General features: G+C 38.0%; 1 protein-coding gene across 1 annotated transcript in view; it reads left to right on the top strand.

The window, feature by feature from the left end:
* Positions 1 to 13391, top strand: part of LOC117943375 (V-set and immunoglobulin domain-containing protein 1-like) — a 140546-nt gene that overhangs the window by 86337 nt on the left and 40818 nt on the right. The window contains exon 6 of the mRNA XM_034869458.1: positions 7661 to 7783. Coding sequence (XP_034725349.1) covers positions 7661 to 7783 — 123 coding nt within the window. The remainder of the gene's footprint in view (positions 1 to 7660; positions 7784 to 13391) is intronic.

Here is a 13391-nt window from a genome sequence, read left to right as displayed (position 1 = left end):
CAGCACCTTGTTGAATCTATGCCACGAAGAATTGAGGCAGTTCTGAAGGAAAAAGGGGGTCCAACCCGTTACTAGCATCGGGTACCTAATAAAGTGGCCGGTGAGTGTATATATATATATATATATAGATATATATATATATCAGTGCCTCACTGTGTTGCATTAACTCTGATTCTATTTGAGTTCCTCACATTTTGCGTGTAGTCCATGCATGATTGTGTGGCGGGCTAGCCGTATATCCAGGTTCCAAAACTTTTAACAACTTCTTAAAACCTCAGCCCTCCACAACAACAATTGGCCTCATATCTGAACAATAAAGTCGACAATTCCTTCCGTGATATTATTTTTGCGTTTGGATGGTAGAGGCTTAACATCCAGCGTGGTCTGGGGGGGGGTCCGGGGAACGCTACCGTCGTTGCGGGTGGGTACGCCGGTAGTTATAAAACGATTATTAGACTATGAAATCTGCCAATTCTGATATGTTCTTATAGCCTGCTGAAAACAGACAGGGCAACCTAACGCAGACTGTTAGCTTACCGTTTTTAGGTGATACGTCATGTTTGTAGTCCAGCTGCGATATGCAAACTGTTGCTTGCAAACTTTGCATTCAACCTTTTTTCCGTTATCTATTTTTGTAAAATGCTGCCACACTGGCGATGTCTTCAACATGGGAGAGGAGGACTGACTGGGAATTAAACACTCACAATTAAATAAATATTCAGCAAACCACTTAAACAAGGCTTTCTAGTTCTTTCTTCAGTCTGTCCCCAGTGGGTCGGGCTAATCCAAAACAAGTGAAAACAAGGGGGGTGTTCTGAAGACAGACTGTTACCTGTGAAACAGGGTTGCTCTAAAAACACCCCCTTAGCAATAATTGCTTCCACCTCACAGTCTATGCTCACTCTTGGTGAAATAACACGGCAAAAAAATCGACCAATCTGAATTTTGGTCGACCCAGAACGTATCGACCAATAAATCGACTTGTCGACTGGGAGATTAAAGCCCTAAATATTACACGATTTTTTTTTATCAACTTCTACATTAGCCAATGAGGGGGGACCAGTGGAGAACTTGCTTGGACGTGTTCTGCGTGCCAATAATCAACGTCCATAATCTGTCTGATTTCGGAGCTGTGACCCATTTATTCTCATGACGGCCTGCTCACCGTCGCACAATCATTGGTCCATTTCATTTCTGGTTTAGTTCCTTTCGTTTTCCTTTAAAAACAAATCAGTGACAAACCTGACAGGACTGACAGGGTGAAAGCTTTATGCGTTCCCATTTCTCCACACACCTGTGTACCTGTGGCTGATTACCTTTATACCTTCCTAAAGGCAATGCTCCACCCAGTGCTCCAACATTAAACTGCAGATTAATTAACAGAACCAACGTGGTATATAAACAAAACAAAGTGTTGGAATGGCTCCAACAACACTCCATGGTTTGATGTAATGTCATATTACTGGCACTCCAGAGATGTTGCTATGGTACCAAGGAGCTTTACGTTAAATTATACCCTCTTGTGTAATATTGCTTAATTAATTACTACGAAGTAAACATTCTGATTAATAAATTATTTTATCTTCCAGAGCCGTCAAAGGTCATCACAGTGGAAGAAGACAGTGATGTTGTGTTACCCTGCTCTCTCAGGACTGAGGAGGACGTTACATCTGGACTCTTTGTCTGGAAGAAATATGAAGGTCAGAAGAAGGTGTTCCTGTATGTTGAAGGCAAACATTACAACAACGGTCTAGGTGGTCAGAGTGAAGAGTTCAAAGATCGAGTCTCTCATTTTCAAGATGAACTGAAACAAGGCAACGCCTCCATAATCATCAGAACTACGAGGATGGCCGACAGTGGAGTCTACAGCTGTGGTTTGCCTCGTCTTCAAACACCTCAAACTTTCTACATAAAGCTTGATGTTATTGGTGAGTATTTTTATTATATCTGCTCTTTTTTTAACATTTAAATATGTCTGCAATATAATAAAACTTATTTTTAAGTGGCTAATATTTTACAAGCAGTAACTAATTAATCTTAAACTCTTTGGGCTCATATTGATCATTCACATTTCTCTCTTGAGAAAGACACATTTTAATCTTTAAAATACCAATTAGGTGTGTTGATCTCACTCAAAAAGTGAGATACTTTTAACCCTTGGGTTGTCTTCCTGTCAAAATTGAAAATCAACACTTTTGTTGACGCTTTTCATTGATGTTTTTTTCTTACGTTTTTGTCCCTTTTTTTAACACTTTGGACACTTTTTTTCAATGTTTGTACCTTTTTGACGTTTTTAACACTACATAGCACTAACTTATTAACTTTAGTTTTACAGTTATTTTTGGAATTTATAGTCAATAAACCTCATTTATAGGAAATGTTTACCTAATGTTTGAGTTAGAAAAGCATAAATTAGTAAAGAAGTTTCAGGATGATTGACAGAAGTTGCTCTGAGATATTTTAGAAAATGTGATACAGAGCATCTCCAGCACAGGACTCTAGAGATCTCTCAAACCTTTTAAAAGTTACCAAACTATGTTGAAAACATTTATTAAATTGTTAAATCTGACTATAAGAAGATGAAAAGATGTTCTTAATATTTAAACAAAGATTCAAATAAAGATTTACATGTTGATTATCTTTAATCTCGCCTTTATAAACGTATAAATACAGTTTTAATTGGCTACAAGCTCACAGTGTTTCCATGGTGCTTACTTACCATTGGACGAAACTAGCTGTCAATACGTTAAAAAGACTGAAAATACGTTATTTTGAAAGTTTGTCGAGCATTGCTAAAACTAGCCAAGGAATTTAATCGACTTTTATCCGCATCATTTTTACTTCCGTTTTAACTCAAACAGGGTAAATTTAATCGGTGGACTTCTGTTCTTTTAAACAAGCCCCCGTTTGTTTATTAATATCTCTTTTCTACCGTTTAATACATTTTAACTGTGGGTATTTTATTTATTAGGTACTGTATGATTATGAATTAATCACGTAAAAGTGGAGACATTTACGCCATCGTCAGTTTTAAGTTTGTGTAAATGTCAATAATTCAAAAATGTTTAAAAAAATCTTTTTACAATTTTTATAATTGCAGTAACTAAAAATTGTCTTTATTGTACATTGGTCAATTTTGTTAATCCTTATGAAAAACAACAGTCAGAAATTCACTCATCCAGGAGGTGTGTGTGTGTGTGTGTTTGTTTGTCCTTTTTTCTCTCACTCTGTAATTGCCATAGTGAAGAAAATAGATGAAACATCCTAATATGGATGTTTTAATGCTTTGATGGTCCTATAGTGAGTTGTTCATACTGTGTTCACAGGTGCGGCGCCAAAACCACATGTTACTATACTTTATGAAACAAGTGACTGGTCTCTGCTGCAGTGTGAGGTTCACGGTGATCCAGAACCTGAAGTAGAGTGGCGGGACAGTGCTGGAAACACACTTCCTGCTGAGAAGACCCAGGGCGAATCAATAGGAAACCTTTTCTACATCACTCTCAGGACTACTGTGACCCAGACCGACCTCTATCGCTGTGTAGCAACACAGGAGACAATCAACCATCAGGTTTACACTGACACCTATGTGCTTATCCATGGTAAGATTCTTCCTCATCTTGACTTTATCTGTAAATAATTTAAAAAAAAATGTGTGTGTGTGAAGCAGTGACATAGGCAGAGACAGTATTTTGGGGGGGTCAATACAAAAGTGAGTGGGCCATTTTCAAAAGGACAATCTGAAAAACATAAATTTTTACCTTCCAACGTATACTGCTGTTTTGCTCTTGCTTGCTTGCTCCCTCACACACCCACACATACACACACAAACAACACACATGCACACCTGTGCGTTCAAGGAGTGTGAAGAAACAACTGAGTTGGTGGTCGTTCGCAGAGGTGTAGTGGTAAAAAAGAGGTGGGTAAACTATAAATTCTGTGATCAGGTGGACCATGACGCGATCACAGAAGGTGGGCCACGGCCTACCGGTGTATCCTTATGACATTTCTATAGGCTGTCATGTATCACTGGTTGTTCCCTCAATGGTCAAACAATCAGTATTCAGTTCATACAATAATCAAAGTTCTTGTTAAAAAGACTCAAGAAGGAATTATATGGTATAAACTATAAAGTTTACTAAATGAATAAACAGAGACAACAAAAATATGTGTAAAATATTCACATTTAACAAGCTGATATCAAAGACCTTTTTACTTTTGTCTTTAAAAAAATTACTCAAACCAACTAATCGATTATCAAAATAGTTGTTGATTACAGTTTATATATAGTAAAAACCCCATTGATTTTCTCCATATGAATTTAGATTATCAGCCATAATGTATAAATCATCCGAGATAGACTGACACAGTTTCTGCTCCTGATGAAGCTGGAAGTCTGTAGATATCAACCTTGTAACATTATAAGAAAACCAATTATCCACTATCTTACGTAGAAAAACTACATTACCCGCAATCCTAAGCGTAACAGCAACGTTTTCTGATTGGTCCAACTCGCTGTTACCATAGAAACATTTACCGAAACCGCAAACAGCTAGAGCAACAACAATAACTAGCTAGCTGACTAGCAAAGAGAGCTTCTTGTCACAAACTTCCAGTGGCCAGAGAATGAAATATCATCCAGTTATTTATTAGACAATATATCCTGTAACATCCAGTTCCCCTTCGAGGGGAACTTGAACTGCGTCGGTTACAACACTATGGGACCTCCTTTAGGCATGACAGGGCTGAATGCGAATGAAAACTACTCCAATCCTATTGGTCCTAGTGAGAACGGTAGCATGTGACGGCATAACCGTAGGGGCATATAAGCACACCGGCACATAGCTCATTAGCTTTTTTCTATTCAGCAGGCACGTTGGTTGATGTTGTGTTTGAAAGACTCCATGTATCCTAGTCACCTGGAAGTTGCAGTATGTCAGAGCAGTTAACCAGTTCTGGAGATGTGTGTCTCCCTGCCCGCGTTTCATCACATTAGGAGACTCTCATGAGGTGTGTGTTGCTTGTTAGGGCCTGTCGCACGCCACGGCAGCTCTTGAGGGGGCTGTTTGTGTCCATTGCGGAGCCCTGCCCGTGCGTGTACTGAGGTCCGGCACGGCCTCTTTTCCGCGGACGGCCAGATACGCTCTCCCCGTGGCTCGTGAGGCGGCTTGGCGGTTTCGGTCACGTGGATCGCAGCGTGATCTGCTGGAGGTTTCCGAGACGGCTGTTGCTCCGTCTCGTCCTTTGTCTGCCGGTTCCGACTCCCCCAGTCCCCGTTCGTGGGCCGGGCTCTCGGTTTCTTCTGTTCGGGGACGCTGACAGACGTAGCGGTTGCACTCTGGCTCTGAGGAGCTGGTTGTGCTTGGCAGCGTGGAGGAGGGAGAGGACTTGCGGGTGTCGGGCCGACGTCATCAGAAGAGCGCCGCGCCCGGCGGAAATGTCACGAGCTGTGGCAAAACGCGGTCTGGATTGACCACAGGCTGTCAGGGAGCTTACTACCGGTGGCACACCATGGCGGTTTTGCAGGCCTACCAGGCGGGCCTGTTGCTGGAGATGGGCCACCCGGCGTCAGCGCCGGAGACGGAGTGTGGATTCTCACAGTCCCCCTCGAGCAGCTTGGGACGCAGGGCAACGCTCCTAGGAGATAGGGGATGTAACCCTTGTTCCCCGAGATAGGGGAACGAGACACTGCGTCGGTTCACCGCCCCTCGCCCCGCCTGGAGTGCCTTGCTTCATAGAAAGAGCTCATGAGCTATGTGCCGGTGTGCTTATATGCCCCTACGGTTATGCCGTCACATGCTACCGTTCTCACTAGGACCAATGGGATTGGAGTAGTTTTCATTCGCATTCAGCCCCGTCAGGCCTAAAGGCGTTACCATAGTGTCGTAACCGACGCAGTGTCTCGTTCCCCTATCTGGGGTTTAACAACCTATGAAACTAATGATGAACAATATGAAACTATAACGACATAAGCTTAATTTAGAATGGCGGATAAAGGTGGATCTTTTGAGGTGGGTAAACGCCATTTACGAATTTTGAGAGGTGCATAAACGGCGTTTACGTGCGTTTAGCCTCCACTACATCACTGGTTGTTCAGGTCTCAGGGAGTGTGCGCGACCCTTTCCTATGTGTTGGAGAGAGAGAAGAGACAGAACCGTGACAGAACCGTCACTGAGATGCTATCGCATTACAGCAGCAATAGCAGTACTGTCTGAACATGATCAACCAACAAAGCTCAGTCTATAAAGTTTTTACACAACAATATAGACAGAAAACGGTTGATTTTAACCAGGCAAGCAAGCAAGCTGCCCACCAGCAAGATTAAGACAGGGAAGGGGAATTAAAACAATGTCTAAATTGAAAACACATCTTGATGTTACGTAAGGGCCCTGTTCATGTTGGACAGACATATCAGTTGCATAGTGTGTCTGTTAAGAGACACAAAGGCTCTAAAACCTGCCCCGTTAGCTGCTGTTTTAGCTCAGTGGAAGCTTGTACACGTAGCTGCAGCTACTCAGTGTTGCTGCTCTGATTCAGGTCGGGGGGGTTTCAATCGAAAGTACTCTCATATCTATAGCGATCAAGATTAACGTAAATATTGGCTGTAATTCTCCTTTAAGGAACACTCATTCTGCAGAAATTACTGTTGCTGCCCAAGCGGGTGTAGTTCTTTGCTTTCTTTAACGCTAGCTTCCATGCAACATAAATAACCCGGACAGAGTTGTCCCTAATCTGGTGATAGAAACCCTGCTGTCCCCCCCACCCCTGCTCCTGTTGGTTCAGAGCTCCACAGACTAAGTCCATAGGTACAAATTAGTTTTGCGCCAAATGTATCGCAAGAAGTATTGCAGATGTCGATGTGCGCTGATTCTCCGTTGTGTGCTGCATGAGAACACAAATGTGAAGTTGCAGCGGCAGATTCCAGATGTTGTAATCACTGAGTTGTGGTTGTGATGGAAAATGAACCAGAATTGTGTGCACGAGTTAATGTTGCACTACACGCTTGCAGCTGTCATTGTGTTCATGCAAATATCAATCTACACATTTGAGAATATTTTTCTGTGACTTTACATTCAGAATACAGGTGTGTGAACATTTCCTACGAGTGCAAATTTCAATTTACAAGTTCAGATTCTCACATTATATTCTACAAGCTCTGGTGTTTTTCTTTGTGTGACTTCTAATTCAGATAACATATTTTTTGCATGTGCAAATTTTAACAAGTTCAGGTTCTCACATCGTAGTCTACAAGCTCTCAACTTTTGACCGTATTTACCTTCATAGATTTAGAATGAAATGATGTAATTTACCTGGTTGGCCACTGGAGGGTGGGGGGGGGGGTGTTGTGGTCCGTTGATCTTGTGAAGTACAACTTTTAGTGTTCGAAAATCCATCCATCTTCAGCCGCTTATCCGGTGAAAATGATGATAGGTTTTTGGGGGGTTGCACTGGCCAGTTTTAATAGTTTTGATTGCCAGGTTGTAACCCCCCCCCCCCCCCCTGTAAATGATACCTATGCATTCACTCCACCTCTGTTTTCAGGATTTCAGGAACATTCAAACCTTCAGTTGTCCTCTTTGTGTAGACTGATGTCCAGTCTGCTGGATATGATCTGTGTTATATTCTGAGTCTAATATTCACTTTTTGTCTTTTGTTTCAGGGCTCTCCACTGGATGGATTGTTTTTATAGTTCTTGCTCTTGTTCTTGTTCTTGTTCTTGTTGGTGTTCTAGCTCTAATGGTGCTTGTAAAAAAGGGCTACATCACATTACATCGTAATAAAGGTAAGTTAAAATAATGAATGGTATCAATATATTCATGATGAGCAGACAACACAACAGATTATTTATACATATCTCATGTTTAGAGTCTTTGAGGAAGTTTTACCTTCAGTCATTAATCATTCTGATGGTATTTACACCAGAGGACGATTTTATTTAATAAAACTGTTACAGGATGTTATAATGTTCTGGAGATCATTTTGTTTTATTCTTAAATCATTATTCCTAAAATGATTAATTATATTTGATGTAGAGTATGTAAATAATATAATACACTACAAGCTTAAATGGTTCAAATATGTTGGTCGTGTTTAAAAATAAAAAAAATATGCACAAAATAATTATACTGAAGAAAAAACTAAACTGCATTTGTGGAATTTAATTCTGCTTATAATTATGTTTCTTCCTTATTAATTACTAACAGATGACTCTGCATGTAAACATATTGATGAATACATGTTTTTATTTTTTATGGCCAAAAATCATCACAGTGAAAGAAGGCCGTGATGTTACTTTAACCTGCCACGTCTGGCCCAAGGAGGACATTACATCAAAAGTGTTTATTTGGATGCACCTTCCCGAGGCAGGTGGACAGCAGAAGGATGTGTTCCTGTATAACGGTCAGAGTGAAGAGGTCAGAGGTCAGGACGACCAGTTCCGAGGTCGAGTAGAATACCTTCCAGAAGAACTGAAACAAGGCAACGCCTCCATAATCATCAGAAATACGACGAGGGATGACAGTGGAGAATACTACTGTATTCATCTAGACCCTCAGAATCCTCAAACGTTCCACGTTAAGCTTGTTGTTGTAGTTGGTGAGTACTTTGATTAAAGCGTTAAAGATGTCCTCTCATTTAACGAGTGGAGCCTCGTCTCCACCTCGTTATCTAGCTGCTGCATCTCAACTAACATCATGGAAACTTTTCTAATTTCTTAATGAAATATCAGCAGTCTGCAGTAGATTAAATCTGAAGCTCAATGACACAAAGAAAGCAGTAGACGTCTCCAAGAGCACCTGCTACTCTGGTTCATGTTTGTGTATTAACAATAACTTAATTTACCAAAATAAATGTGTAATACATTTTACTTTATGGAGGGCCCAAATCTGTGTAGATCAGCCACCAAAGAAATTATGTTCACAGTTTGTGCAGCCTGAATATGATCAAGAAAGTTGAACTGAATTATCTTTAACATTGTTTTGTCTTTTTTTCTGCAGGTTCAACTCAGAAGAAGAAACGTGCTTCAGTAGTCTAATGGAACATCGTTCACTAATGATGACTTGAGGCTTAGATAATGTCCGTGTTGCTGGAAATATTGATTTAGTTTCCAGTTATTTTCTGCTGTGTTCTATCCCAGTTAGGCTGGTTGATGTGGTCTTCAGTTCTAGTTGATGGTGGACCTGTTGGTAAGACTGGTCCAGTATTCCTGATCCAGAGGTGTGTAGAGCAGAGAGGACCAGCTCAACATGATGATGCTCTTGGAAGTCTTTATTTTATATTCACACCAAATCACAAAGTTAGCTGTGATGGTGTGAAGTGTGACATATGTTGTGTAAAAAGGTCACTTCATGTAATGTTTTAGTTATTTTATAGTGTTTTATTCCAGCTGTTTGCTCTTTAGACGATCATTTCTTGCCTGTGTGTGTAGAAGAATAGTAAAGGCTGAGATGTGGAGTTGATCTTTTTATCTAACTCAGTGAATGAAGCAGCGCCCTGGTGGCTCAGCGGGTAGAGCCGGGACTTTAGGCTGAGTCCTCACCGCGGTGGCTTTGGTTTGAGTCCTCCACAGGACCCTTCCTGCAGGTCTTCTCTGGTCCTCCTTACTGTCTCTATCACTGTCTTTTAAACGCAGATACGCCAAAGATACAAGTATTTAGATAAAAGCCTCTTTACTGAACACTTTACTGTGTACTTGCACTATTTATAATATAGTGTCTTTTATCATTTGAATGTAAATGTATTCATATTATATTATTCAAAGCCTTGAATAAAACGTCAGAAATATGGTTATGCAGCTAAATATTAGTGCGATGAATCAAAGTGAAGCAAAAACCTTGAGACATTTTTTCAGTTTAAACTGTAAATGTTTGAGTTTGTAAATGTGAAAATACAAATTCTGCTATTTTTGAACACCCTAATATTCATTTTGCTTCCCTTTCTGTAAAGTTATAACACAATCTTCATCACTTCTGCTCATGTTTTGATTTGTTATTGAATGTTCAGTGTTCCCAATGCTTTGATATTATGAAATAAAAAGCTATTCTAAGGATTCTGAGCATTATTCATTATTGTTATTACTATTATTATTATTATTATATATTATTCATTATTTAGCTGGATGTTGGAAAAGAAGGAAATGGTTCTTCCATAACTTCACCACAACAAGCTTGTAAAAGTATTCTATGGATTTATTTTTCCTGAATATTAAGAATTTATTAGTATTTTTTCCTTTTCTTTTTTATCTAAAATTAGTTTCAATTTTGTGAAGATCTCGATTTTATAACTGTAAATATTTTTTCCATGCAACCTGTTAAATCACTTCTTCTTCTGTTAAATGTAACCTCTGACCTACATTCAGAGGAAGCGTCTCTGCTGGTGAGTGACGTCATGGCGCCCTCTGGTGGACACGAGCAGGAACTACACGCAGAGCGCCAGGAAACAATTACACATTAAAACATGTTTACAGGGTTTATTATCTTAATTTAAATGTTTTGCTCTTATATATTGTCTCCACTTAATACATTTATATTTATTGAATTTTTAAAATTTCTTTCGTAATACTATATTTGTTATCATTATTATTGAAAAAGTATTTTAAATAATTAGTTTAAATAATATATTAATATTAAATACAATTGATCAAAATAAATGGGATATCGGGTCACAAAAGAAAAAAAATGCAATTAAATGAATGAATTAAAAAAGTATCGTCATTGTATGAGATAAAAACATGTATATATCTTAATTTAAATGTTTTAATGTTTTTATATCATACATTGACAACACATTTTAAAGTAAATTTAATACAATTGTATGTATTTATTTTGAAACCCTATATCTCTTTTATTTGATCAATTATTTAAATGGATTATTTAAAATATTTAATCAATAATACTGATTAAAACAAATGGATATAGTAGTACTAGAGAAATACTAAAAATAAAATAAGTAAAAATGTATGAAGTGGGGTCAGTGTACAAGATAAAAACATTTAAATTAAGATAATAAAACCTGTAAACATGTTTTAACGCCATGACGTCACTCACCTGCAGAGGGGCTTTTTATTTTTAAGTGTAAATTGTTTTTCATTATTACATTTTTCTTATAATCACTTTGCCTTCTTACATTTTATTTATTGTCTGAATAATATTATTTTATTCTCAATTTTTTAATCCATTAAATTAGTTTTCCTTTTTAATTATTTTGTAATTTCTGAACAATAAGATTTTATTCCTTATTATTTCATGAAATCCCTTTTCCCTCTTAAACTACTTATAATGTTCTGAATATTACGGTTTTGTATTTCAATTTTTTACATTTTGTTTAATTTCTGGACATTACAATTTTCTGCTGAATTACATTTTTTTAGATTATGTATTTTACGATTTTATTCTTTTCATGAAATTCTTAGTTATTTAATTTTTTTCCTATGAATATTACAATTTTATCATTTTTTCTCCATAAAATAACTTTATTCTTCTGTTAAATGTAACCTCTGACCTACATTCAGAGGAAGCGTCTCTGCCGGTGAGTGACGTCATGGCGCCCTCTGGTGGACACGAGCAGGAACTACACGCAGAGCGCCAGGAAACAATTACACATTAAAGCATGTTTACAAAAAATAACAGCATATACATATCAAATCAAAATTCAGAGGAAAGAAATGAGAGAAAAATAAAATAAATAAATAAATGACAAACAAATAAATAAAGAGGGCTATCTCAAATTAAATGAAAAGTTTCAAGTAGATAAACCAAATCAAGGGCTTTTCCAACCTTAACCAGTTTCAGTGACTTATACAAAAGGTGTAGCTCATTCTTCCAGTGGCTCAGGGAGGGTTTGGTCTTAAAATATCTACATTTATGTATAAAATGTTTCCCTAACAGTAACAAGATGTTGAGAACGAAGTCTACCTTTTTGTCTTCAACAAAAACACCAAACTTAATATTCAGCACTGTCAGAGGAGGCATCACAATACTCCTGGCCTGTACCCAGCTCTGCAGATCTTTCCAGAAGGGTTGCACCGACTCACACAGAAAGAAAACGTGTTCTAGATTCTCAATTTCCTTTTCACAAAAAACACAGTTATTTGTATCAAAATTGAATCTTAGGCTTAAGAATTCGTTTGTAGGGTAAATTCAATTTAAAATCTTAAAGTTGACCTCTTTCACCTTTGGAAGAAGTGGGAATGAGATATAGCTTTTCCTTATTTTCCTAACCTCTCCATCATCAAAGCCTTTCAACATATATTTTCTTCTTACCGGATTAGGATAGAATTCCCTTAACAGAATATTTCTGATAACTTTGTTGGTACATTTATAATCACAGAAAGGAATTCCTTCTAAGCAGAGCTGCCTCAGACCAGGAGAAACCCCGGAATACCTAATGTCTTCTCTCACCATTGATTTCAGAGACATTGGTATAGCTTTCAACCATCTATCATACCACTTGGCATTGCATTGGAGTTGATACTTCTCACAAAACTCCTCGTTCTGTAACAAGACCCCATTACTGTCCATAAAATGAGCAATTGCCCAGATACCTCTGGAATTCCACTCCTCCATGTACACAGATTTTCTGCCAACCAATATGTATCTATTATTCCAAACTGGGGTATTGTGAGGTGTAAAATTATGTTTATAGATCAACTTCCAAAGGAGAAGAACTTGCTGATGGAAAGCGGAAAGTTTGATTGGTAGAGAACTGCATTCAAAGTCACATCGCAGAAGAAAGTCTATTCCTCCCATCTTGGAAAATATTAGATTGGAGACACTAAACCAAAAGGATTGCTTGTTATTGATAACAATTTTTAACCATTTCAATTTTAAGACACCATTCATTATATCAAAATCAAAAGCATTCGCACCTCCATCTTCATAATTTTTAACCATGTCAATCTTCCTTATGTATTGAAATTTGTTTCTCCATATGAAACTAAAGTTGACCTTGTTCATGGCTTTGATCATATTTGAAGAGATGGGTAAAGTGAAGGCCGGGTAAATAAGTCTGGATAGGCTGTCCATTTTGGATAATAAAACTCTCCCAAAAATTGTTAAATCTCTCTGCAGCCACCTATTTAAGGTTAATTTACACTTGTGTATATTGTTCCATATATTCATTTTGTCTGAAATTATTTCATTCTTGGAAATAACAATCCCCAAGTATTTAACTTGAGACTTGACTTCTATGTTAAACAAAGGTTGCAGGGGATAATCATGTAATGATAAAATTTCACATTTATTTAAGTTCAATTGTAAGCCTGAAGCTCTTGAAAACTGGTCAATGATTTGTAAGGCCATGGGCATTTGAGTCTAATTTTTAAGAAATAAAGTTGTGTCGTCAGCCAATTGACTTATGGTAATTTGTCTGTCATTCACAACTAACCCTTCAAT

Source organism: Etheostoma cragini, chromosome 4 (assembly GCF_013103735.1).
Source record: "Etheostoma cragini isolate CJK2018 chromosome 4, CSU_Ecrag_1.0, whole genome shotgun sequence".
NCBI classification, from domain to species: domain Eukaryota; kingdom Metazoa; phylum Chordata; class Actinopteri; order Perciformes; family Percidae; genus Etheostoma; species Etheostoma cragini.
The sequence above is the reverse complement of the archived record's forward strand: the minus strand, read 5'-3'. Positions and strand labels throughout refer to the sequence as shown.